Source organism: Leptidea sinapis, chromosome 1 (genome assembly GCF_905404315.1).
Source record: "Leptidea sinapis chromosome 1, ilLepSina1.1, whole genome shotgun sequence".
NCBI classification, from domain to species: domain Eukaryota; kingdom Metazoa; phylum Arthropoda; class Insecta; order Lepidoptera; family Pieridae; genus Leptidea; species Leptidea sinapis.
This window is the reverse complement of record NC_066265.1, coordinates 14,592,557-14,618,287: the sequence shown is the minus strand read 5'-3', so window position 1 is coordinate 14,618,287 and position 25,731 is coordinate 14,592,557. Positions and strand designations below refer to the sequence as shown.

Below are 25,731 nucleotides of genomic sequence, written 5' to 3'. Positions count from 1 at the left end.
ATTTACTATCGCTCTATTGTTAGCAGCTCACTGGATAGAGCTGCGTGCTGATTGCCTGTGGTATTCGACTTTATGCACATTCGTCACGCGGATTGTGTTCCGAAGAGCTTTTGATTTTCCTGTTTCCTGGCGTAGAGTTTCACCTCTTTCTATCATCGTCTCATGTGAGAGGTTCCTGCACAGCGCTGCTTTCAAGCAACTTTCTTCCACGTATAATACAACTATTAAATGAGCTTCTCGCAATGTTACCGGGGTGAAACGATAAAGATATATTTTAAAAATCTCCTGTAATCAGAAGGTCTTAAATTCTCCTGGGATTCCTTTGGAGTTATAGGAGAGTGGGCGGTGGTGATGACTCACCATAATCTCGTTTGTTTGCCATACTCATACGTTCGAGGATGTGTGCAGGCAAGGTGATCCACACGTCAGTGTCGGAGGCGCACGCGCCCGGCCTGCACCAGCTCAAAGAGAAGGTGTACTCGCTGCTGCAGGCCGAGGGGCGCCTGGCGGTGCTGGCGCCCGACAGGACGCTGGACGGGGTAACACACACGAACATTACTACATCCAACATCAATATAGACGATGCTCGCGCCCGGCCTGCACCAGCTCAAGGAGAAGGTGAACTCGCTGCTGCAGGTGGAGGGGCGCCCAACAGGACGCTGGACGGGGTAACACACACGAACATTACTACATCCAACATCAATATAGACGATGCTCGCGCCCGGCCTGCACCAGCTCAAGGAGAAGGTGAACTCGCTGCTGCAGGTGGAGGGGCGCCCAACAGGACGCTGGACGGGGTAACACACACGAACATTACTACATCCAACATCAATATAGACGATGCTCGCGCCCAGCCTGCACCAGCTCAAGGAGAAGGTGAACTCGCTGCTGCAGGCGGAGGGGCGCCCAACAGGACGCTGGACGGGGTAACACACACGAACATTACTACATCCAACATCAATATAGACGATGCTCGCGCCCGGCCTGCACCAGCTCAAGGAGAAGGTGTACTCGCTGTTGCAGGCGGAGGGGCGCCCGACAGGACGCTGGACGGGGTAACACACACGAACATTACTACATCCAACACCAATATAGACGATGCTCGCGCCCGGCCTGCACCAGCTCAAGGAGAAGGTGTACTCGCTGCTGCAGGCGGAGGGGCGCCCGACAGGACGCTGGACGGGGTAACACACACGAACATTACTACATCCAACACCAATATAGACGATGCTCGCGCCCGGCCTGCACCAGCTCAAGGAGAAGGTGTACTCGCTGCTGCAGGCGGAGGGGCGCCCGACAGGACGCTGGACGGGGTAACACACACGAACATTACTACATCCAAAATCGTGTAGTTCTTACCATTCCTCCTCACGAGTTGGGAATCTGACTGAAATCAGTCTGCAAACAGCTACCGTCTGGTTTACATTTGTGTGTCAAGAAGTCACCCCAGGAAGTCACCCTGACTTCCTGGAAGAGCTTGGCTAGTTGGTGTACCGTGTCACCCGTGTATAGAAGGAGAAAAAATATCTATTGTTAACGCATATCGGTTACCATATGATATCAAACTCGTAAAATCTTCTAGGGCGGTTTCGAAACACTGGGGTGAGTCGTCAAGTTGCTGAAGGTGAATGGTGGCGACTTGTGTCCGCAGGAGAAGCAGGTGAACTTCGTGGCGGTGCAGCTGGTGGTGGAGCCGCCGTGTGTGGTGGACGTGGTGTTCCGCGGCGAGGGTGAGGGCGAGGCCGCGCCGCTCCAGGGCGAGCGATACTCCGCGCGCCTGCGGGACCTGGGCGCCTCCTTCGACGCCGCCTTCGAGGACAAGTTCCGCCTCGCCGAGAAAGGGTGAGCACTGCTTGCTCTCCCTCCACCCATTGTAATTTTCAGAACTTTCAAAACATATTTGCCATTTGCAATTTTATTAAAGCAATTGGGTACTGAATGAACATTTGAAAAGCCATTCAAAATTTGTTGTTTGTTGCTGGCTGTTGGCAACACCACCAGGAAGGATGCCATCCTAGAGCTCTGGTTCGACATTACACCTCGCACTTCACTCCTCAAAGTCCCCGCTTCGTAATATTGCCGCAAAAGCTTCATTGTGAGAACTCCTGCAAAATATATAATTATGTGGGCTGAATAGAGTCTTCCTGGATGATCACAGGATTGCTTTTTAAATATTGGTGTGAAAATTCTCGTGAACCATTTGTATGCCATCTATTAGTCCTATATTGGTTTGCCAGGTTAAGTCTCAAAGGCGAGTGGCCGCGGAGATGCTCGCCATGCGTCATAATGTAAATTGTAACGTTTCATATTGAAATGATGCGTGCAAGTATGTGAGCAAGACAGTGTGATGTGTCAGCTTGATGTGTTTACAAGCGCTACCAACGTCATGAACTGTCATAAGATATCCCAATTAATAATAACATTCATCTAACTACTGTTAAGGACGCATTCTCAAAACAGAGAGGTATCGAATCGCACCACTACACTGACACCGCTAAAACACAAACACGTAATTTAAAGTTACTTGCAGGAATCAAATGAATTTGATACTTTAGCAAGTTTGAATTTTGTTTTTTAATACCTATGTACTTTTGATAATTGGTTGATGTATTCGTTTAGTAGTTAAGTATTAGAACTTTAGATGGTAATTCTGTCGCATAACGTCGTGTGCAGTAAACGCAGTTTTTTTTAATCTAAGATGGCCGCCGCGAATAATTATGATTTCAGCAATATGGGTATCGTATCCGAGGTTATCGAGGGTACAGAGAACGATTTTGGGATCATTTTTGAAATTCAAGATGGTCGCCGCGCAAAATTATGATTTCAGAAATATGGGTATCGTATCCGAGGTTAGCGAGGGTGTAGAGAAAGATTTGGGATCATTTTTGAAACCCAAGATGGCCGCCGCGCAAAATTATGATTTCAACAATATGGGTATCGTATCCAAGGTTCTCGAGAGTGCAGAGAACGAATTTGGGATCATTTAGTAAATCCAAATTGGCTGCCGCGCAAAATTATGATTTCAACAATATGGAAATCAGATTCGAGGTTCTCGAGGGTGCAGAGAAAGAATTTGGGATCATTTTTGAAGTGAAACTTCTTTGCCCGCATGAGGGTAAAATTTTTACGGATATAACGGAATAAAGTGTCACGAATATAAAGGACGTTTTTATCCAAGAAGAGGGGAGCGAGATTGAGTCGGATTGAGATAGAGTGAGAAGATGCGAATGTAGCATGAAGCAGACGGTACCGCTATGATGTAAAACAACTTCACTACTAGCGTTGTATCATGCAGGTTTAGCGCGCGGCCGCGAGTAAGTAGAACATCTTTCCTACTAGCTTTGTATCGTGCAGGTTTGATGAGTGATAATGATTAGTAAAACATCTAATAATTTCTAATATTGACATAAATCAATTGGTTTAGAGAATAGATTAGGATAATTATTAATATAAACGAGATTTAAAATTTGGTTTTCACAAATAAGTTTCACTTCTGACATGTGTACTTTGTACGCACGCCATTTTTTGTGTTTTCTGGTGCTTTGGACGTAGCTTTCCCCCTAAGAACACCTCACCTAAAAGTGTAGTTGAAAAAAATACTGGAGACTTACCTTGTGGGGTATCGTTGGATGGTTTGAAAGTTAGATTCAGATTTGATACATGACATTTCCTTTGGTCTTTTGAAAATAATGCGGGATTAAGGAAGATATACGTTACATTTATGTAATAGCTTATACCTTATGATTACAATATCTATTGAAATAACTCTTCTTGACATAATATGGTGGTAATAATTGATAAGAAGGGTAGAGCTTCTTGTGGTTAAAAAGAGGATGAATTTTTTTTTGCATGTAGAGTATCATTACATAGGTCTTTCAAAATCAAATTTTGAGATTTTTTAATTAGATTGGTAACGGAATGTGTTTTGTAAATATGACCTTCTAGTGTCCTTCCTCCGTTGACCCACGTGCTCGCAAAAAACCCTTTTAGTAGCAGGGTCCTGTCACGGTCGCCACTTTTTGTTCGCGATGAACAAAAGAAAGATTGATATCTTCTCAAAGATTTATATTTCGTCTGTCTTAACAGGATTAGATAAATAGTTCTTGTGTAGTTGAGGTGTCGTGTGCAAGTAGTCGAAGTAGAAGAGTGAATAAATGAATGTTGTATTTGACAGATAAATGAAGGATGAAGTATGATTGACAGAGTAGGTAAATGGAGTAATATTAGAGTAGACGTTTGAAAGGTTTAGGTGTATAACTCGATATAATAATAAAATTTAATTGAATCCAGTCGACGATAGGAAATCTGGCGTCGACACCACACTTTAAAGCTCATGCTTATCAGAAAAATATATGAATTTTAGACGATTCATTTTTGTTTTTTATTCTGAGATTATTTATAACATATTCATTAATTTATTTTTACAATACAAATTATTTAAGTTTTATTTAGTGTTAATTCCGCCAATATTTGCTTTTAAAACAATTCGACACGTGTTTCGCCTCTACACGAGGCATCCTCAGGACGTGTTGTCACGCCAAAATCTGGCACGAGACTGAATCAAATGAGCCGGAAGCCGCTCTTTTATACCCTTGTCCCATGAAATGACGCACTGTGATTGGTCGGCTGTTGTGACGTATTACCCCCGGAAAAGACACGTAACAAAGGTGATGGGACCAAATTTGTTTGTTCATTCAACAATGTAAACATTTTATTTTTGTGTTTTATTATTTCTAATTGCTCTAACACATTTTAGCGAAATCCTTTTTCACATATATGTAAAATATTAAAATTATTATTGTTTCCGAGTGAGTGACCTGTATCAATGAAATGTTTCGCGAAGTGTGATTTTTCGGGATGATTATTCGTAAATGCGGCAATATGTTCCTTTAATCTAATTTCGAAATTTCGACCTGTTTGACCTATATATACCCCGTTACAAGTGTCACAACTTAGTTTATAAACGCCATCACCTTTGTTACGTGTCTTTTCCGGGGGTAATACGTCACAACAGCCGACCAATCACAGTGCGTCATTTCATGGGACGAGGGTATAAAAGAGCGGCTTCCGGCTCATTTGATTCAGTCTCGTGCCAGATTTTGGCGAGACAATACGTCCTGAGGATGCCTCGTGTAGAGGCGAAACAATGTCGAATTGTTTTAAAAGCAAATATTGGCAGAATTAACACTAAAGAAAACTTAAATAATTTGTATAATTATGGATTTCCGCAAAGTAACGCCTAATTCAATAAATTTTTCTTATTTTTAAGAGACAAAATTATATTATAAGTTTATATAATAATATATAAAGTATATTATAAGTAGTAGCAGAAAACTGATCGTGAATGAAGCCCCATTTCGTCAATTTTGTGTGAAGAGGTAACGGATAATCGTTTTTACGACATCAAAATTTCAAAGCAAATATTTCCCGCTAATTGGAGATAAAGAAGTAATTTATTTGTGGCAATTTTTAGTTTTGTTAGATTTAGTTTCATTTCATCACAAACGCTACCGAAAAATATCTTATTTTTGTCGGATTCGTAAACGCGTCCTTAATATTTAAATACTATTTAATATAATTATTATCACTATTATTAGAAATAACTATAATAGCATATTGTATTCAGATCTTTAGCTAATTTGATTCGTGTAAGTTAGTTGGCACTACAGTAGAGCCAACTAACAGTTGGTAGCATCATTACGGTAGACGGTTGTGTCCTATCGGTCATTCCCAATATTCAGTCTATCTCCGGTTGTGGCCTACTTGAAATAAAAAATCGTAACTATCGTTGTCTCTTCTGTCCCAATAAACTTATCGACGGTAACCCATCTTATCCGTACACGCTGTCTTTCAATGGGACAACGTATAACTTACCAGATATAGAAGTTTGTATGGAAATTGCAGCAGTGAACTGGCGATACGCATGACTTATCGGCTATATTGAGGCAGCTTCAGATTATTGACAGCTAATTACTGATAGTTAATTACTGATAGTAGAAGGTAGTAATTTATCTCTATCTGTAGATAGTATATTGGGAACGGCCGTATATAAGCCAGAGCGCTCATTTCGAGGACACATTACACATTGTGAATTATAAGGGGTAACACTGCCCAAATTGTATTAAATACTAGCTGACCCAGCAAACGTTGTATTGCCATATAAAGTAATTAAAAAGAATCAATAATAAAATCTTTTGGGATATAAAAAACAGATGACGACAGATTCTTAGACCTACTAAATATATCGTAAATAAAATTTATAGTACTACAATAATCATTAAGTATATTCGATTGCCATCTTGCAACTCTATTGCGTATCTGTGGATGGAAGAGAACAATATTAAAATCGCGATACAAAAATAGGTGTTGATCGTATACCGGTGAAAATTTGAAGTTGTATGTATTTTTAATGTTGAATCATAATAAAATAAAAATAAAAAAAAATGTCCAAAAATTAAAAAAAAAATGTTAAGGGTGAACAACCCTTATCACTTAGGGGTATTAAAATAGATAGTAGCCGATTCTCAGACCTACTGAATTCGCATATAAAATTTGGTAAAAATCAGTAAAGCCGTTTCGAAGGAGTAAGGTAACTAACATTGTGACACGAGAATTTTATATATAAGATGTAATAGTTATTAGTGAAAAGTGTAAATTACAGATATTTCAATTTTAAGTGCGTTCAAATTAGCAACCCCTTCTACATGTGGTTGCAGGTACAACGCGCAGGAGGTGCAGGTAGCCCGCGCTGCTCTGTCCAACATGGTGGGGGGCTTGGGTTACTTCTATGGTGGGGGCCGCGTACAGTCGGAGTACACGCGGGAGCCCGTGCCCTACTGGAAGGCGCCGCTGTACACCGCCGTACCCAGCCGGTGAGTAGAGACCAGGCTGCGTGTGCAGTACTAGCGACTACTGCGCGTACATCCCAACTCTGAACTGATCTTACTTCGATACCACACGAGCGTTATTGGCCTTTTAAGTGACTGTAGGTGAAGATGTTTTTTTAAATGAAAATAAGGGACAAGACGAGCAGGACGTTCAGCTGGTAATTGATAAGACCTGCCCATTTCAATGCTTACACATTACTGCTTCACGGCAGCAATAGGCACCGTTGTGGTACCCATAATCTAGCTGGCATGGCAAAGGACTCTCCCAATGTCTTATCAAACTGGAAACACAACGTAATTATGTGCCATAGTTGTGGTTGTACGTGGCAGAAAGATGTTTTGAAAACTTCACAGTGGAAGAACGCTACGCAGATACAAAGTGTTTTTATATGTTCAGGAAACAGGACAAATGAATCTTCGAATGCAAGTGACTGTTTGTGTGACGCAGGTCGTTCTTCCCCCGGGGCTTCCTGTGGGACGAGGGATTCCACGGGCTTCTAATCGGCCGCTGGTCCATCGACATCCAGCTCGACATCGCGGGCCATTGGCTCGACCTCATCAACGTGGAGGGCTGGATCCCGCGCGAACAGATCCTTGGTTTGTTAACGTTGTCACGTAATACCTGGATGTTTCTCTGATCAGAGGGCCTACCATCAACTTTTAATTAGCGATTCAATTCCGATGCAGTTCAGTTTAGGTGTTAAAATTCGTACCATGAAGTCCCTTTTACTGAATGGCGTTTGAATCGCTTATGAAGAATGAACGAAATAAATGTGTCTGTGATCCGCGATGTGAGAAAAAGGGTACACTACAGTCGTTGCATAAGTTTGTCTCTCTTACTCGACCTAACATGATATGATGTTAGCGGTTTTTTTGCGTAGAATTTACTAAATATATATTTTAAAATTGCGCTTTATAGCGTCAAATTATAAACCATTAAGCCCTTTTTAGTACTTATCAAATAATAGTATTATAAATATATATAGTTCTTTGAATTACAAATTAAATGTTTGCTTAGGTGTTTTCGTAAACAATAACGAGTTATGAACGCACCTCCATTGATGATTTGATTTGACAAGAGCACAGAGTACATTTTTTTAATTCGTTCTTGCGGACAGGCTATAGCTCGGGCCCTTACTGCTTCGTCTTTAGTATTTTCATCTTCGGTATTTATTGTCTGTATGTATTTTGTTTTACAAAAAAAGTCCAATAAAATATTCTGATCTCATCTTTCATCAATTAAATTTTCCTTTTCTGTATGTTTTCACTATTTTTTATAAGTTATTAACAACACGATTCACTTTCCGCTAAGGTAGTGGCACCGCAATCGCTCACACTATACATTAGCTATCCAGTTTAGGTTGAAATATTACCTCATGGTACGAATGAATGAACGAACTAAATCAGTTTGCGATTCAATTTCCTACTTGATTTAACGTCAACCTAAATTCGATCGCTTAAATGATGTCGTGGTACTATATAGCAAAGCAGTTCATTTTAGGTCGTCAAATGAATCGCTATAAGAGTTCATGGTAGGCCCTCAGAGGTAACAGCTTGCGGGTGTCAGGTGCGGAGGCGCTGGCCCGCGTGCCGCATGAGTTCGTGGTGCAGCACAACGCGGCCGCCAACCCGCCGATGCTGCTGCTGACACTGGCCCAGCTGCTGCGAGTGCCTGGCCTGCTGGCTGCTCCGCGCCACCGCGCCGCGCTCGACCGCATGTTCCCTCGCCTGCAGGTGAAGCCGGAACTTACATTGTATTCATCCATCTTGACAATAAGCAAAAAGTGCTTGGTATATTTTTAGACCTTGCTAAAGCCTTTGATACTGTCTCTGTTCCAATTCTATTATCAAGATAAGAAGGAGTTGGTGTTCGTGGAATAGTGCTAGAGATGTTTCGAAGTTATCTTTCTGAACGTACACAATGTGTAAAGATTGGTAACTTATTATGTCAAGAGACAAACATTTACCATGGAGTTCCGCAAGGGAGTGTACAAGGGCCAACACTCTTCCTAATATATATAAACGGATTGTGCAGTCAAAAAATTTCCTCTTGTGATATCATTTCATATTCTGATGACACAGTGTTTCTTTAACGTGGAAAAAATTGGAATGGGACCCGTACACATTCTGAAAATGCTTTGAGAGAAGTCATGTGCTGATTAAATGATTGTAAACTCACGTTAAATGTAGAAAAGACAAAATTTATTACGTTTAGTCATCGTCAAAACACTCTACCAAAACAAAATTATAGTATAAAATTGCATACATGCACTGATAGTACTAATATTTGTAATTGCCAATCTCTACATTCAGTAACGAGCATTAAATACCTGGGGCTCACTGTAGATCGTTTTCTCAATTGGAAAGAACATATCCAAAACCTTACTCTACGCATGAGGAAACTAATTCCCATTTTTCGTAGGCTTAGAAATGGAGCTGATCTTGAAACACTAACTACAGTTTACTATGCTCTAGCTCAATGCCTATTAAAATATTATGTGACAGTATGGGGAGGTGTCGGTATTAGTACAATAATGCAGCTAGAACGCGGAAACAGAGGAATTCTAAAAATCCTACTTAGAAAACTTCTCAGATATAGCACTAATTGCGTCTATTCAGAATCAGGTTTACTTACGGTCCGCCAACTTTATCTGCAAATGACTATCTTAAAGAAGCATATTCAATATTAATTAAGCACATTCCATGAGACCGCGAATTTTACACAATAAAACAACTTAATAAATATAAACAAATCATAATAACATATCTAAACACACACACACACCACACACACACATACACACACATTCTTAGAAGTTATACTTTTATTTTACTTTAATCTCACTTTTGTATTGAGACAGTATTTTTTATTTTATTTTATCTGATTTTGATAATTTGATTGACTATGTAGATAATGATCTCTTGTACCGAGAAGTCAATGACAGCTGAAACACAGTTCATACTTGTTTAGCTGTCTTTGCTCACTTTTTTGCATGTAAATAATTAATAATATAATTATTTGTAACTACTAACTATTATTAATTATTGTAATATTTGGGAAATAAAGTTATTATTATTATTATTCATTCGTTGGTTGGTTAGTCATTTTCAACACACTTGCTCGTAATAGTTATTTATGCAACTGTTATGTAATAAGGGGTATTAAAACACGAATGTGAGTTTATAGGGGGGTTAATAGTATCACATGAGTGTTTTAATACCTAATTATCAACAGTTGCATACAAGACTACCTTCACTCATAATATGAAGCCTCTTTAAAATATTCGGAAACAGTTCGTTTACTGCGGACATTAAAACAGCCAGTCCTAGTAGTAACCTAATATCATCCATTACTGATTATATACAAATAAACTAAATATGAAAAAAAAAAAAATTTTAGTAGTAATTTCCAGCGTTTAAAATATCTGGCGGTGTGCTGTCAAAACTTGAGTCGCTTAATTTTTGTAAACAAAACAATTAAATTATCGAAGAAAAATGGCGCGGATTCAAACAACCTACTTTTTTTTCGGCGCGCCACGATCTGTTAGTTTGAAACTCGCGTAAACGACAATGTTCCTTTTTTTGGAATTCATACAGTTACCCCGCATCGAGTAATAAGAATGTGGCTGTCTGTTGAAACTCTTTGCGCATAAAGGAATCGAAAAAAAAAACAAAGGAGTGTTGTTATGAAATTCAGTACAACATTACAACACTCGTATGGGTGATCTAATGGTTATTAGGACATTGGGTGTGTTAATGTTGCCAATAAGCTAACTGTTTTAGAATCTTTAATAGAGGATTTAAAGCATGGGTGTAGATTAAATCTATAATCTATCGTGTTCGTTTGTTTGTTTGTTTGAACGCGCTAATCTCTGGTACTACTGGTCCGATTTGAATGATTCTTTCAGTGTTGGGTAGTCCATTTATCGAGGAAGGCTATAGGCTATGTTTTTTTTCAAAATTAGGGATCCGTAATAAAATTGCTATTTTGTAACACAAGGTGTAAAATCGAAAACCTATTTTTGCGTACGCTGCAAAAACTATTGACAATAGAACAAAATGATGTACAGGCTATAATATAGGCAATATTTTATTACTTATAAAAGTAAGCTAGTACTTTTATAAAGGGTCGGTTGATATATTTCTTGTGACTCTGTAATGAATCAGCGTTAGTGTAAATCTGTAATTGACACTTGCTGCTGCTGTTGTTGAGGCAGAAGTGAGTTGAAGTGTTTGCTGCAGCTGTGGTACAACTGGTTCCTGGCGAGCCAGCGCGGCTCCGAGCCCTCCTCGTTCCGATGGCGCGGCCGCGTCGACGACGGCCGTCAGCTCAACCCCAAGACCTTGACTTCCGGCCTGGACGACTATCCTCGGTAAGTCAATTACTGGGTGGCTGCCTATACTTCACGGCCGGCTCACAGCCAAACGCCCCACAACTGTCTCTTCATTGGTTGCCTCACCTATATCGTACTCACATTGGACATAATAAGCCCACAGACATCTAGAGCATCAGGAGTTAAGAGCAGCGTTGCCGGCCTTTACGTTGGGAGCATTCTCTAAATCGTATTGGTTCAGGAAAAGTGCAGCTGGTTATTGATTAGATCTAAATTCTGAAAACTATTGCAATAGATGCAGGCATCGTACCGAATAACTCCTGAAGTTCTTTTTATGATCAACTCATTATTATAAAAAAAAATTTTTTCACTTACCAAAGTTAGAAACTTTTTAGTATTTTTATTGCATCAATTTTTCATCGGTGGGATGAGAACTGGTTGTAAAATGATAAAGCTGTAAATATTGATTTCAGAGGGGCAATGAGTTTCTTGTTTCGTCCACTTTCCTTATAAGAAGGAGCGGCGAGAAGAGCGAGATGTTCACTAATGTTACATATCCAAATGATAATGGGTTGTCTTCAGTGATAATTCCGCCATGATTGGTCGTTAACATATTCGAACGAGAGAATTCTCTCGTCCCACAGTTAGGCGAGCCAACATCTCCCGAGGATGCCTCATGTAGAGCCGAAACACGTGTTGTTTAAAGACAAATCTTAGCGGAATTAACACTAAGACAAGTCGCAAACATTTGGTTAGTTATGGATTTCCACAAATATATATTGCGCAATTATCACGGGGAGTGTTCCGAAGAGCTGTTTCATCTGATTCCTGCCGAATTCCACCTTCGCCCGACACGTCACAAATTAGGATATCATCCCCACCATCTGAATGTGTGGCGGTCCTTCACAGTGCGCTTTTCAAGGAGTTTTCCTCCACGTGCTGCAAAGCTGTGGAATGAGCTTCCTTGGGCGGTGTTTCCGGGACGATACTACACGGGTGCCTACAAAAAAAGCGCGTACATCTGTCCTCCTTTAAGGTAGACCTTAAAGGAGGACAGAGCTCCTGTGATTCCTCTGGTGTTGCAAGAGAAAATGGGCGGCGGTGATCACTTAATACCAGGTGACTCGCACGCAAATTTGTCCTTTTTCCATAAAAAAAATACCGCCTCAATTCAATAAATGTTGTTAATCGTAGTTTGAACGTTTGTTAGCGCGTCGCACCCCAGCGACCGCGAGCGACACGTGGACCTGCGCTGCTGGCTCCAGGCCGCCGCCGCCGCCCTCGCCGACCTGGCCGCCGCGCTGCGCCGCGACCCCGCCAGGTGACTACTGCGCCCGCCTGCCCCACCAAACATGTGTCATAGCACAAGTACTCACTCAATATATTAAACAAATAGGAACTTAACAACCTGACATTGATATAGTGTTTGCTCTGCACAAGAGAGCTGTTCGTGCTATATATCAGCTTGGTTATAGACAGTCTCTCAGAAAAGTTTAAACAAATAAATATTATGACTGTTGACTGACAGTACATTTATGAAAATTTAATATACGTTGACAAAAATCGTCACATATTTGCTCTCAATCACCATTAACTACACTATCACTATTATTTTAATAATAATTAAAATCACTGATTTTCATTATAAATAAGGGAAATACACTACACATAAGGGATTGCTTGTAACTAATTCTAGTTGTCTTCATAAGATACATAATAGCTTTAAGGTTAAATGTATACACTTTTATAATAAAGTCCGAGCCACTGTTCAGGCATAATGTTTTATTAAAAAATGGCTCTGTCGTAAATCATATTACTCCACAGCTGAATATCTAAGTGATCAGACAGCCTGCGACTAGATTATTATTATTTAATAGCAAAAGCAATGATAGTGTACAGTATTCTGGTTGCCGTACAGATTAATTTATGTTTGGTTCATAAATTAAACTAGACTTAGAACAATTAATTTATTGAACTTAGTCTAAATGGTTGAAATGGTAAATAGTTTTGAGCACACGCGAACCGATTGATGCTCGAACGTGAACTGGGGAAAATGTGGAAACCCGGCACGCGCCAGCGCAACCGCTGACAGGGCGCAACGTGATGTGCGATGTTCCACTCGTACAGATAGTACAATTTTGTATATTTTTATTAAAACGAGTGCAAAAAAAGAATGCTGGGAGGGTTTCTTGCGTAGCTTCTTCTCTCTCAGGGCGCCATTTGTTTCCGAAGCGGTAGCAGTAGTATCTAGTATTAGATATGACATTAAAAAGAATTCTAAAGGAATCGATTTTGAGAAAATGAATGCCTTTTGTGCCTTTTAAGGTGTAATTCAGATCGCACAGCCTAGCCTAAAACCTACATTTTTATTCACCTTAAAGTTGCCTCTCTTTTTGACGCGTGACTCTTACCCACTGACCTGTTTAAATACCACTGGACAGGCTGTTCCATTTGAAAGGATTTTTTTGTGCCTATTTCAAGCGCCACTCGCGAGCGTTCAGAGAACTTGTTTTGATGTATAATACAAATGGCTGCGAGAAAAGCGTACAACACTATGAAGTATTTTGGCATTTTGAATTAATTTCGGTCGTTTTTCGGTCGTAACGTAATAAAGTTCACAATTTTTTTGTAAAATGTTTTTCTATCGATGTTTGTTTAGCTGAGATTGTCAATACTGGTTTTAGTACCACAGACTCTCGCTATGGCCAACAGCGCTAAAATGGCAAATATGAAACAGGCACAAAAGCAGTTTGACAGCCGCCAGTCCAGTGGTAAATAGTAGAAGTCAGTGCTCTTTCCTCTTCTGACGACATTAGGGTTGACTTCTTTACCTAAAACGGTACCTACCAAGTATAAGGTAATCTTTTAAAAATAGCTGTTTTTCTATGATATAAATGGGTAACAATAATTTGAAATCAATATTCTTTCGTTGTCAAACCTACATTAGTTTCAAATAGTGATGTTTGTGTTGGAAGGCCACGACATAGTCAAACCAACTTAGTATAGGAAATAAATAGGTAGCTATCATGAATGGTAAATTCATTAAAATAATAATCACTTTAAATAAGATTGTTTCACCGTCTGTGTTATGTGTGTGTGTGTGTGTGGTGTTTATGTATGCAGTGACTTGGTGATGTGTCGCAGGTTCACGGCGGTGCGCGACCAGCTCGCGGACGAGGAGACCCTCAACAGGCTGCACTGGTCCTCGCGCACCAACTCCTACGCGGACTACGGTGACTCACACTCACTCTACTGCCTCCTTCTCACAGTTACTAATAGGATACGCGAATATAGAACAACATTATTAATTAACTAACACTAACAATCTAACAGACATTCAGACTGGACACATATATATATTTCTTTAGTGAATGCAAATGAGGCGAGCCACGATGTAATATTTTTATGTAATTAAATTTATTACTTAGACCAGTAAGCTACCATCCCATACAGTAAAATACCAAATTCAATATAATAATGTGTCATGACTCATTGTGCTCACTTTGTTACACTAGCAGAGTGGTTCATGTATTCAAGGGATTAAGAATGTTAGCTTCCAGTGAGATTCTCATATACTATATGAGAATCTCCGTCAGTTTCTGTGTGTGTGTCATTGGTATTTTTTTTTTATTAAGGATGAGAAGAGCAAGTCCATTAGCTGATGGTAATTGGTGCGCCCTGCCCATTACAATGCAGTGCCGCTCAAGATTATTGAAAAACCCAAGAATTCTGAGCGTCACTGCAACTGCGCTCGTTACCTTGAAACATAAGATGTCAAGTCTCATTTGCCCAGTAATTGCATTAGCTACAGCGCCCTTCAGACCGAAACATGGTAATGTTTACACATTACTGCTTCACGGTAAAAATAGCGCCGTTGTGGTATCCATAATTTAGCCGGCATCCTGTGCAAAGGAGCCTCCCACTGGTAAATGGTCATGTGGAGACGACTTCAATTTGTTTTGAGGTTGTGTGGTGATGACTTACCATAGGGTTTCAAATGGCTACACGAATAACTATTACTTAAGTAGTGGAACGATATAAAAAACTCTAATTTATTTAAAAGATTCCGCCAACAATGTAAGTACACTAATACAAACACAGTATAATACAACAACAATAATATTTATGTAACGATGCCTCAATTACAGGCGAAAATGCTATTTAACTAAGTCACAAAAGAAAATAACAAGTATATATATACATGCCTAAATTGTGTAAATTGAGGTCAATTAATAGCTAATGTTGAAATGTTATTAATTACAAAGATATTTTTTTCGGCTATTGTTAATATTATATCCGGAAGACCGAGCCTTATTTTTAAGAATGACAAAACATGAACAAAAAAAAACTAATAGGGCATCTGTATTTGAACCGGGGTCTTCTGTTTTCCGGATCACACAATGTCGCATCTGAGCTATTATAGTCTTGTTTGTATATAGTGGTGAAATTTGTATTCTAATGTTATTTTAGCTGTTTCTCATTAAAACACGGATAAAACTACATTTTTAAATTTCAATTTAAGCTAGATTTAAGCTAATTTTAGCTAGATCGATTTGTCCCAAATCCCCTGTATACAAATTTTTTTGAAAATCGTTGGAGCCGTTTCCGAGATTCATATTATATATATATACAAGAATTGGTCGTTAAAGGTATAATGTTATGTAAACTACTCTTCTATCTGAGTCGTAAGCGCAGTATATTAACAGACCGCTGTGTGCGGCCAGGTCTCCACACGCAGGGCGTGTCTCTGGTGCGCGCCGAGGACGGAGTGGTGCGAGCCGTCACGTCGCCGCCCGAGTACCAGCTCGTCGACGCGCACTTCGGTGAGTCACAGACACATCCCCACCACCTGGATGTGTGGCGATCCTCCACAGTGCGGTGTGGTCAAATTTAAAATCACTTTATTCATGTAGGTCACGGAAATGACACTTATGAATGTCAATAAAATATATTGCTACTTCGTAAAGGGTTGACGGGCTAATGTGAAGAAGTAGCAAGAAACTCATTGCCACTCTTTTAAATCAAGATTCACATTTTCATTGTTTTACAAATCACTTCAATTACAATATAATAAGTAAAGTGATTCAACAAACATACTCAAACGTCAATGACTTACACGAGTAAGTCAAAAAAGTACATGTTAATTAATACAAAACAAAAGTGTGAGCTGTCTGGTGGCTGGATGATCCTCTCACTAGGAAATCTGATTTGTTTTTTTTTTTAATTTCTTATTTTTTTTTTATTAAAATCATTATATGTTTAATATAAGAGCTAATAAAATACTCGCTTAATGCGTATACATATTTAATTTACGGTATGTGTGGATTGATGCATCTACTCTATTGTACTTTAAGTATGTTCACAAAAATTATAACTATGTTTTTACTTATTAATCTACATTTTTTTGACTTACTCGTGTCAGGCATTTAGTAATTGACTTTTGTGTATTTTGTTGCATCGTTTTGCATATATTGTAATTGCAATGATTTCTAATTTAATTGCAAATAAGAACCTGTAGTAGCATTATGTTTTGAAAAGAGCAACCTAAGAGTTTCTTGCTCATCCTTCTCTAATGAATCTGCCTGCCGAACGAACTATATGAAAAAAATAACATATTTCGAGTGTAATGCAATGCACCTTCCAAATAAAATATTTTTGCTTTGATTTGGTTTTCAAGAAACTTTCTTCCACGTTCTACTAAGCTGTGGAATGAGCTTCCTTGTGCGGTGTTTCCGGGAGGATACGACATGGGTATTTAAAAAAAAAAGTATACCTTCCTTAAATGCCGGCAAGGCTCCCGTGATTCCTCTGGTGTTGCAGGAGAATGTGGGCGGCGGTGATCACTTAACACCAAGTGGCTCGTTCTCGTTTGTCCTCCTTTTTCCATAAAAAACTACAATGATTGCTAGCTGTACTTGCACCTGTTTATATTGTCAGCTTTTGAATTTTGTTAAACCGTTTTTTTGTGTGCTGTGATACTGAATAAGATCCCACCAAATGTGAGTTGGAAACTAGTAATTCTGCTGTACATGTGTTGACAGTGAACTCCTCCCAAACGGCTGGACCAATTTGAATGAAATTTTCTGTGAGTGTTCAAGTGGATTTGAGGATGATTTAGATTCACAATTGGACTACCTCCTAAATGGTTGGACCAATTTTGATGATTTTTTTATTGTGTTCCAGTGAATTTGAGATTGGTTTAGATTCTCAATACAGTCGACATATAATAATTCTCCTACGTATGTTAGTGATCTCCTAAAGTCTGGGTCTATTGTTCAAATGTAACAAGTGTGTACAGGACAACGTGTGTCGGGTCCGCTAGTATTGTTACAATATTATCACTTACTAATTTGCCGTCATTGTATGAAGCTGTCACCGGTTGATTCGAACAGTTATTATTGAAAATCCTTTTTTAAGCTTTATGGACATAGACTGTGGAGTACAAAATATAACTGTGTAAATATTGTCATTCTCCAAAATCAAGAGCATCGTCAACATAAAGAAAAGATAAATAGTGGGTACGAATGTTGATATTGACGGTGAAATATAAAATATTCAGGATCGTGTAACGTTGCGACCTGACATTATTGTTTCATCAGACATTTCATATCGCAGGGTACGTGTCTCTGTTCCCGATGCTGCTGAAGGTGTTGTCGCCCGGCAGCGACAAGCTGGGCAAAATCCTGGAGGTTCTGGACGACCCCGACAAGTTGTGGTCTCCCTACGGACTCAGGTGATACTTACGAGACAATGCGAGCATTTCAGCGTTTTTCAAATACATAACTCTTTCTACTTGCATTTCATAATTTACTCAACACAAACTCTTAAACCATTACACAAAACTATTCAACTTAGTATTTTCTTTGATTAATGAGAGTATTACAGTGTTTTTTCTTTTCTTTAGGGAACATAATAATATAGTTATTATAATGTTGCCCGACTTGCATTACAATATAGCCTTAACTGAGACTAATTAGTAATTCTACTTTAACTGCTAGATATATAAAACTAAGAATGTGTCCATTAACACATTTCTTAATGTCTCTATTAAGGGGAAGTCACTTTGTTCATGTGTCTTTTATAATGTCACTATTTTATATTGTATTAAACTAATTCACTATCACTACACTAACTCAAAAGGTTTTGTTCCTTTAAGTGTTCTAACTATATCAGTGCTAACAGCACTGACATAGGCCGCAGTACTGATACCAGCTGGATTTCCTCGACATTCACGCGATGATGAAGTCTATGTTGATAAGCTTCAGCGTATTTTTGGAAAACTTTGTCAACGAGCTCAATGAAAAATTTAAATAAAACAATTTTAAAAGATTAAACGCGTTTCATCTGCAGTCCGCCTGAAAATGAGATCTGGAAAGGTCAAACGTCGGGCCAACTAAAATAATAATAAAAAATGTAACTTTTACCCAAACATCGAATGTAAAACACAGTTACAATTACACGCGCTTTTATCCTTTAAATGTATTTATTTAAACAATTTTATTTATTTACAGTAAACAAACAGTACTAAAAAGATAGTGAAAATACGAAGGAATCTTAGTGAAATTATGGCAATGCTCGCGATTTTCCATATTAGTGGTACGTAGGTATCTTTCGGATAAACTTTTGTTGCAATGTATAGATGGAGGTTTGTATAATGCAAGAAAAAGAGGACTTTTACTATTTTATCTAGACCTTTTTACCTTCAATCACTAGAAGATTCGTCCTTGGTTGATGAACCATCGAACTTGGGTTGCGGCGCTGGGCCCAAAGGATCCGAACTGCAAAGTTCTTAAGAGGAAATATAACCGTGCCTCCAGATTTTTTAAGCGGCAAATCGCCCGTGCGAAGTCTAAGCACGTCGCCAAAATCGCCGAGCAGCTTTCCAGTTACCCGACCGGAACACGCAAGTTCTGGTCGTTGTCGAAAGCTGCTCTTGGTAACACCAACCAGCCGTCCATGCCGCCGTTGCACATGAGGAATGACACCCTGGCCCATACGGCAAAAGAGAAAGCCGATCTCCTGTGCGCTCTTTTCGCCTCCAACTCGACACTTGACGACAACGGAAAAACACCGCCGACCATCCCGCGGTGTCAGAGCTCTATGCCTGAAGTACAGTTCAGACAGAAAACTTTTAGGCGAGCTCTGTTTTCGTTGGATGTCAGGAAGTCGAGCGGGCCGGATAGCATTTCACCAATCGTTTTTAGAACGTGTGCCCCTGAGTTGACGCCGGTGCTAACGCGTTTATTCCGGCACTCTTATTCCAAAGGTGTAGTCCCTGACTCATGGAAGTCAGCCCTTGTCCATCCGATCCAAAAAAAAGGAGACTCCCTGCTCTCTAAAATCATGGATAGCATAATTAGCCGCCAGCTTTTAGTATACCTAGAGGGTCACCAGTTGATCAACGACCGACAGTACGGCTTTCAACATGGACGGTCGGCAGGTGATCTTCTGGTATACCTAACACATAGATGGGCGGCGGCTATTGAAAGCATGGGGGAAGGCCTGGCAGTTAGCCTGGATATAGCGAAGGCCTTTGATCGTGTATGGCACAAGGCGCTCCTCTCAAAACTTCCATCATTTGGGCTTCCCGAGAGCTTGTGCAAGTGGACCTCCAGCTTCCTCACTGGGCGTAGCATACAGGTCGTTGTCGACGCATATTGCTCGAACCCGAAGCCCGTGAATGCTGGATTGCCCCAAGGCTGTGTGCTATCTCCTACGCTGTTTCTTCTGCATATCATATCATATCAATGATATGTTGGACACCTCCAACATACAGTGCTATGCGGACGACAGCACTGGTGATGCCGTATACACGGGCCATGCAGGTCTCTCTCGGGAAATCGTCGACCAGTGCCGGGAGAAACCTGTGTCTTCTATCGAGTCCTCTCTCGAGAAGGTCGCGGAATGGGGTAAATTGAACCTTGTCCAATTTAACCCCCAGAAGACACAAGTTTGCGCGTTTACCACTAAAAAAACCCCATTTGTCGTATCACCGCTCTTCGAGAACACTTCTCTTAAAGCCGCGCCTAGTATCGGAATACTGGGTCTCGAAATCTCGAGCGATTGCCAATTCCGTGGCCATCTGGAGGGCAAAGCCAAATTGGCTTCGAAGAAGCTGGGCGTCATCAATAGAGCACGGCAATACTTCAAGCCGGCCCACATTCTAGCGCTCTACAAAGCGCAGGTCCGGCCACACATGGAGTATTGCTGTCATCTCTGGTCTGGCGCACCCCAGTATCTGTTCGATCCATTTGACCGCGTGCAACGTAAAGCAGCTCGAATTGTCGGGGACTCAGTGCTCTGTGAACGGCTGGATCTCTTGGCGTTGCGTAGAGACGTCGCATCATTGTGTGTCTTCTACCGCATTTATCACGGGGAGTGTTCCGAAGAGCTGTTTAACCTGATTCCTGCCGCCGAATTCCACCTTCGCACGACACGGCACAAGCTAGGATTTCATCCCCACCATCTGGATGTGTGGCGGTCCTCCACAGTGCGGTTTTCAAGGAGCTTTAGTCCCTCGTACTACAAAGCTATGGAATGAGCTTCCTTGTGCGGTGTTTCCGGGACAATGCGACATGGGTACCTTCAAAAAAAGCGCGTACACTTTCCTTAAAGGCCGGCAACGCTCTTGTGATTCCTCTGGTGTTGCACGAGAATGTGGGCGGCGGTGATCACTTAACACCAGATGACCCGTACGCTCGTTTGTCCTCCTATTCCATAAAAAAAAAGAAGGTTCGTCCATGTTATATCCTATTTTATTATTTTTTAAGCAGTTTCAATATTATCAGAAAGATTTTATGTTTTGTAAGGTATAGTTGGATAGTCTACCGCATAGCAATGGATAAAGTTTGTCACTTCTTGTTAAGATTCGAGATAGTTTACGCGCTTTATAACTAGGTGGCGCTAGCATAGAATAAGCACTCGATTAAACTATTTGCAACAATTGAGTTTTCTGGACACATAGTGGTTTTTAATACGTAGTAGGTAAGTATTGGATCGTCGAACCGGATATAGTGATAGCGAATAGTGCGTTCAGTGTTAGTGACTTAGTGAGTGAAATTAGTGAAGTGCCTGGATTACGGATTAAAGGTGTTGTACTGGTATCGTGAGTGTGTGTAGTAAAATTAACTTTTTCATACATAACTAAACTTAGTAAATTTAAATTAATAAAACGACTTAGTAAAATTTCAACAATTTAAGAACTTAGAATATTTTGCATTAAAAAACGACTTAGAAAATTTTAAAGGATAAAAGACTTAGAAGAATTTCAACAACTCAAGAACGTAGACATATTTAAATAAAAAAAAAAGACAGAAAAATTTCAACAATTTAAGGACTTAGAATAATTCGCATTTAAAAATACGAATAATAAGGTAGAAACCTATAATCTTATTAAAAGATTGATGGAGAACGTTAAAAAATGTCCAAAAGAACGTATGACATTTAGAAGCAAGATTGGAAATGCTGGAATCTTATTGGCAAAAATTCCAAACCAAACATGACGCTTTGGCATCAATTTCTGCAGACAAAAGAGCACAATTGAGCTACTTTGAACAAAATATTAGTGATGACTGTTTTGACTTCTATTTAGATTTAAAAACTAGAATTAAAGAAAAAATAAATGCTCTAGAAGATACAGCGAATTCAGCTCTTAAAGCAGTACCAACAGATAACCACAAAGTCCAACTTGTAATGTCAAATTACCTCCAATCGAAATTCCTAAATTCTCAGGAGATTATAAAGAATGGATTTCTTTTCATGATTTGTTCAAATCTCTCATCAATGACAACGATACATTAAGCAAAGTTAACAAATGTTACTACCTCAAATCTAGCTTACAAGGTGAAGCTGAACATTTAGTTAAACAGATTCCCGTCACTGAAGCCAATAATTATGATATTATGTGGGAAACGCTCACGCGAAGATACAATAATCGTAGACATATAGTTAATTCATATATTGGCAGATTGATGAACCAAAGAAAGGTCATTAATGAAACACCTAAGGCTATTAGAGAAATTTTAGACGTTACATCTGAATGCTTAACGACATTGAAATCTATAGATATTCCCACTGATAAATGGGATGATATAATAGTCTTCATAGCTATACAGAAACTAGATACGGAGTCGCATCGTTTATTTGAACAACGTATAGAATTATTGAATAGACTACCAACATGGAAAGATTTATCAGATTTTGTGGAATTACGCTTTAGAACATGAGAAGCAGTTAAGGGCAAAGACAATAATCCACCTACTCACAGAAATGTAACAACCGCAAAAAAGTCAGCCTAAAATGTAAGAACTCAGTATTGAAAAGACCCATCCATAAATTGTGTTTGTTACCCACAGGGGATTAAAGCTGAGAATGTTAGTTTGTAAGTTTATTAATAATTATACTATAAATTAGTCGCACAAGATTTACAGTCCATTTGTTAAATTTCTTAGTTTTATTATGATTCAGCAGATAGTTGTTAGATAACGTTTTATAAACTGTATTTTGTTCTTACTTACTTGTTTGTTTGTTAAAAGGTTCTGACGAACTTTGGTAGGGCGAAATGTTAAGATTTGAGATAGTTTACACGCTTTATAACTAGGTGGTGCTAGCATAGAATAAGCACTCGATTAAACTATTTGCAGCAGTTTATAGGACCTGCATCTGTCTTTTGAATAAATTGAGTTTTCTGGATACATAGTGGTTTTTAATACGTAGTAAGTAAATACTCGATTAAACTATTTGCAACAGTTTATAGGACCTGCATCTGTCTTTTGAATAAATTGAGTTTTCTGGATACATAGTGGTTTTTAATACGTAGTAAGTAAATACTCCTTTATTTTTTAAACTTAAAAAAGTAACTTATACAGTGTTTATGTATTAATCAGTTTGTGTATTATTCCTAGAAGTGAGAGTTATCACTTTAAAAAATATCATAGGAATTTGTTTAGATTTACAAGAACGCCATCTCAAGTCAATTTCCTAATATGCAAGTGCTTGCGCCGTTGCAGTAGCCGATGTGATACTGCAGGGCATGGATATTTTTATACCAAGCTCTGTAGTACCGATCGGTGGCAGATCACAGCCCTGGTTCGATGCGTCAGTTAAAGCAGCATCTGACTGCAAAAAACAGGCGTATCGATTTTGGGTTGCGGCGCTGGGCACAAAGGATCCGAACTGCATAGTTCTTAAGAGGAAATACAACCGTGCTTCCAGATTTTTTAAGCGGCAAATCGCCCGTGCAAGGTCAAAACACGTCGTCAAAATCGGCGAGCAGCTTTCCAGTTACCCGACCGGAACACGCAAGTTCTGGTCGTTGTCGAAAGCTGCTCTTGGTAACTTCAGCCAGCCGTCCATGCCGCCGTTGCACATGAGGAATGACACCCTGGCCCATACGGCAAAAGAGAAAGCCGATCTCCTGTGCGCTCTTTTCGCCTCCAACTCGACTCTTGACGACAACGGAAAAACACCGCCGACCATCCCGCGGTGTCAGAGCTCTATGCCTGAAGTACAGTTCAGACAGAAAACTGTTAGGCGAGCTCTGTTTTTTTTGGACGTCAGGAAGTCGAGCGGGCAGGCCTACAGGCCTATTTCTATTACCTCCCTGCTCTCCAAAATCATGGAGAGCATAATTAGCCGTCAGCTCTTGGTATACCAAGAGGGTCACCAGTTGATCAACGACCGACAATACGGCTTTCGCCATGGTCGGTCGGCAGGTGATCTTCTGGTATACCTACACATAGATGGGCTGCGGCTATTGAAAGCAAGGGGGAAGGCCTGGCAGTTAGCCTGGATATAGCGAAGGCCTTTGATCGTGTATGGCACAAGGCGCTCCTCTCTAAACTTCCATCATTTGGGCTTCCCGAGAGCTTGTGCAAGTGGACCTCCAGCTTCCTCACTGGGCGCAGCATACAGGTCGTTGTCGACGGACATTGCTCGAACCCGAAGCCCGTGAATGCTGGAGTGCCCCAAGGCTGTGTGCTATCTTCTACGCTGTTTCTTCTGCATATCAATGATATGTTGGACACCTCCAACATTCATTGCTATGCAGATGACAGCACTGGTGATGCCGTATACACGGGCCATGCACGTCTCTCTCGGGAAATCGTCGACCAGTGCCGGGAGAAACTTGTGTCTTCTATCGAGTCCTCTCTTGAGAAGGTCGCGGAATGGGGTAAATTGAACCTTGTCCAATTTAACCCCAGAAGACTCAAGTTCGCGCGTTTACCACAAAAAAAAACCCATTTGTCGCATCACCGCTTTTCGACAACACTTCCCTAATAGCCTCGCCTAGTATCGGAATACTGGGTCTTGAAATCTCGAGCGATTGCCAATTCCGTGGCCATCTGGAGGGCAAAGCCAAATTGGCTTCAAAGAAACTGGGCGTCATTAATAGAGCACGGCAATACTTCAAGCCGGCCCACACTCTAGCGCTGTACAAAGCGCAGGTCCAGCCACACATGGAGTATTGCTGTCATCTCTGGTCTGGCGCACCCCAGTTTCAGCTCGATCCATTTGACCGCGTGCAACGCAGAGCAGCTCGAATTGTCGAGGACCCAGTACTCTGTGAACGGCTGGATCACTGGCGTTGCGTAGAGACGTCGCTTCATTGTGTGTCTTCTACCGCATTTATCACGGGGAGTGTTCCGAAGAGCTGTTTTACCTAATTCCTGCCGCCGAATTCCACCTCCGCACTACACGCCACAAGTTAGGATATCATCCTCACCATCTGGATGTGTGGCGGTCCTCCACAGTGCGGTTTACAAGGAGCTTTCTTCCACGTACTACAAAGCTGTGGAATGAACTTCCTTGTGCGGTGTTTCTGGGACGATACGACATGGGTACCTTCAAAAAAAGCGCGTACACCTTCCTTAAAGGCCGGTAACGCTCCTGTGATTGCTCTGGTGTTGCAAGAGAGTGTGGGCGGCGGTAATCACTTAACAACAGGTGACTCGTACGCTCGTTTGTCCTCCTATTCCATAAAAATAAAATATATGCAACTACTGAGGTTGGGCAGGTTATCACCTGTAAAGTGTAATCCTGTAGATGAAGCCACAACCTGAGAGTTGAACAAAGCATACAAGATTTTATGACGCTACATCACTCGAACGGTTAGCTCAGTTGGCAGGGCACTGGCACGGAACGCCAGAGGTCGTGGATTCGAGTCCCGCGTCGTTCATAAAATGTTGTTTTCAATTTTTATTAGTTATACAACCAAGTCAATAATTGACTATAAAAGTTGTTGTTGGAATAGTCACGGCAACATCTGTAGGAAGTTGAAGTTTGATTATAATTTAAAGTAAATGTTTTGGTGCAGGTCGCTGTCGAAGTCGTCCCCACTGTACATGGCGCGCAACACGGAGCACGACCCGCCGTACTGGCGCGGCCAGGTGTGGGTCAACGTCAACTACCTGGCGCTCGCGGCCCTGCGCCACTACGGCACCGCGGGCGGGCCACACGCCGCGCGGGCGCTCGCGCTGTGGGAGCGGCTCAAGCAGAACGTAGCCGGTGAG

The 25,731-nt window shown here is 40.6% G+C and overlaps 1 protein-coding gene across 1 annotated transcript; it reads left to right on the top strand.

Moving 5' to 3' along the window:
* Nucleotides 1–398: 398 nt before the first annotated feature.
* LOC126979609 (mannosyl-oligosaccharide glucosidase) lies at nucleotides 399–25,722 on the top strand (the record flags this gene model as incomplete). The annotated part of the gene is made up of 12 exons (XM_050829034.1): nucleotides 399–636; nucleotides 1,024–1,055; nucleotides 1,652–1,842; nucleotides 6,717–6,872; nucleotides 7,336–7,484; nucleotides 8,455–8,621; nucleotides 11,130–11,260; nucleotides 12,432–12,542; nucleotides 14,366–14,454; nucleotides 15,946–16,044; nucleotides 17,837–17,954; nucleotides 25,536–25,722. Coding segments are annotated over exons 1-12 (1,668 nt in total), but the record flags the coding sequence as incomplete, so codon positions are not given.
* Between the last annotated feature and the right edge of the window lie 9 nt (nucleotides 25,723–25,731).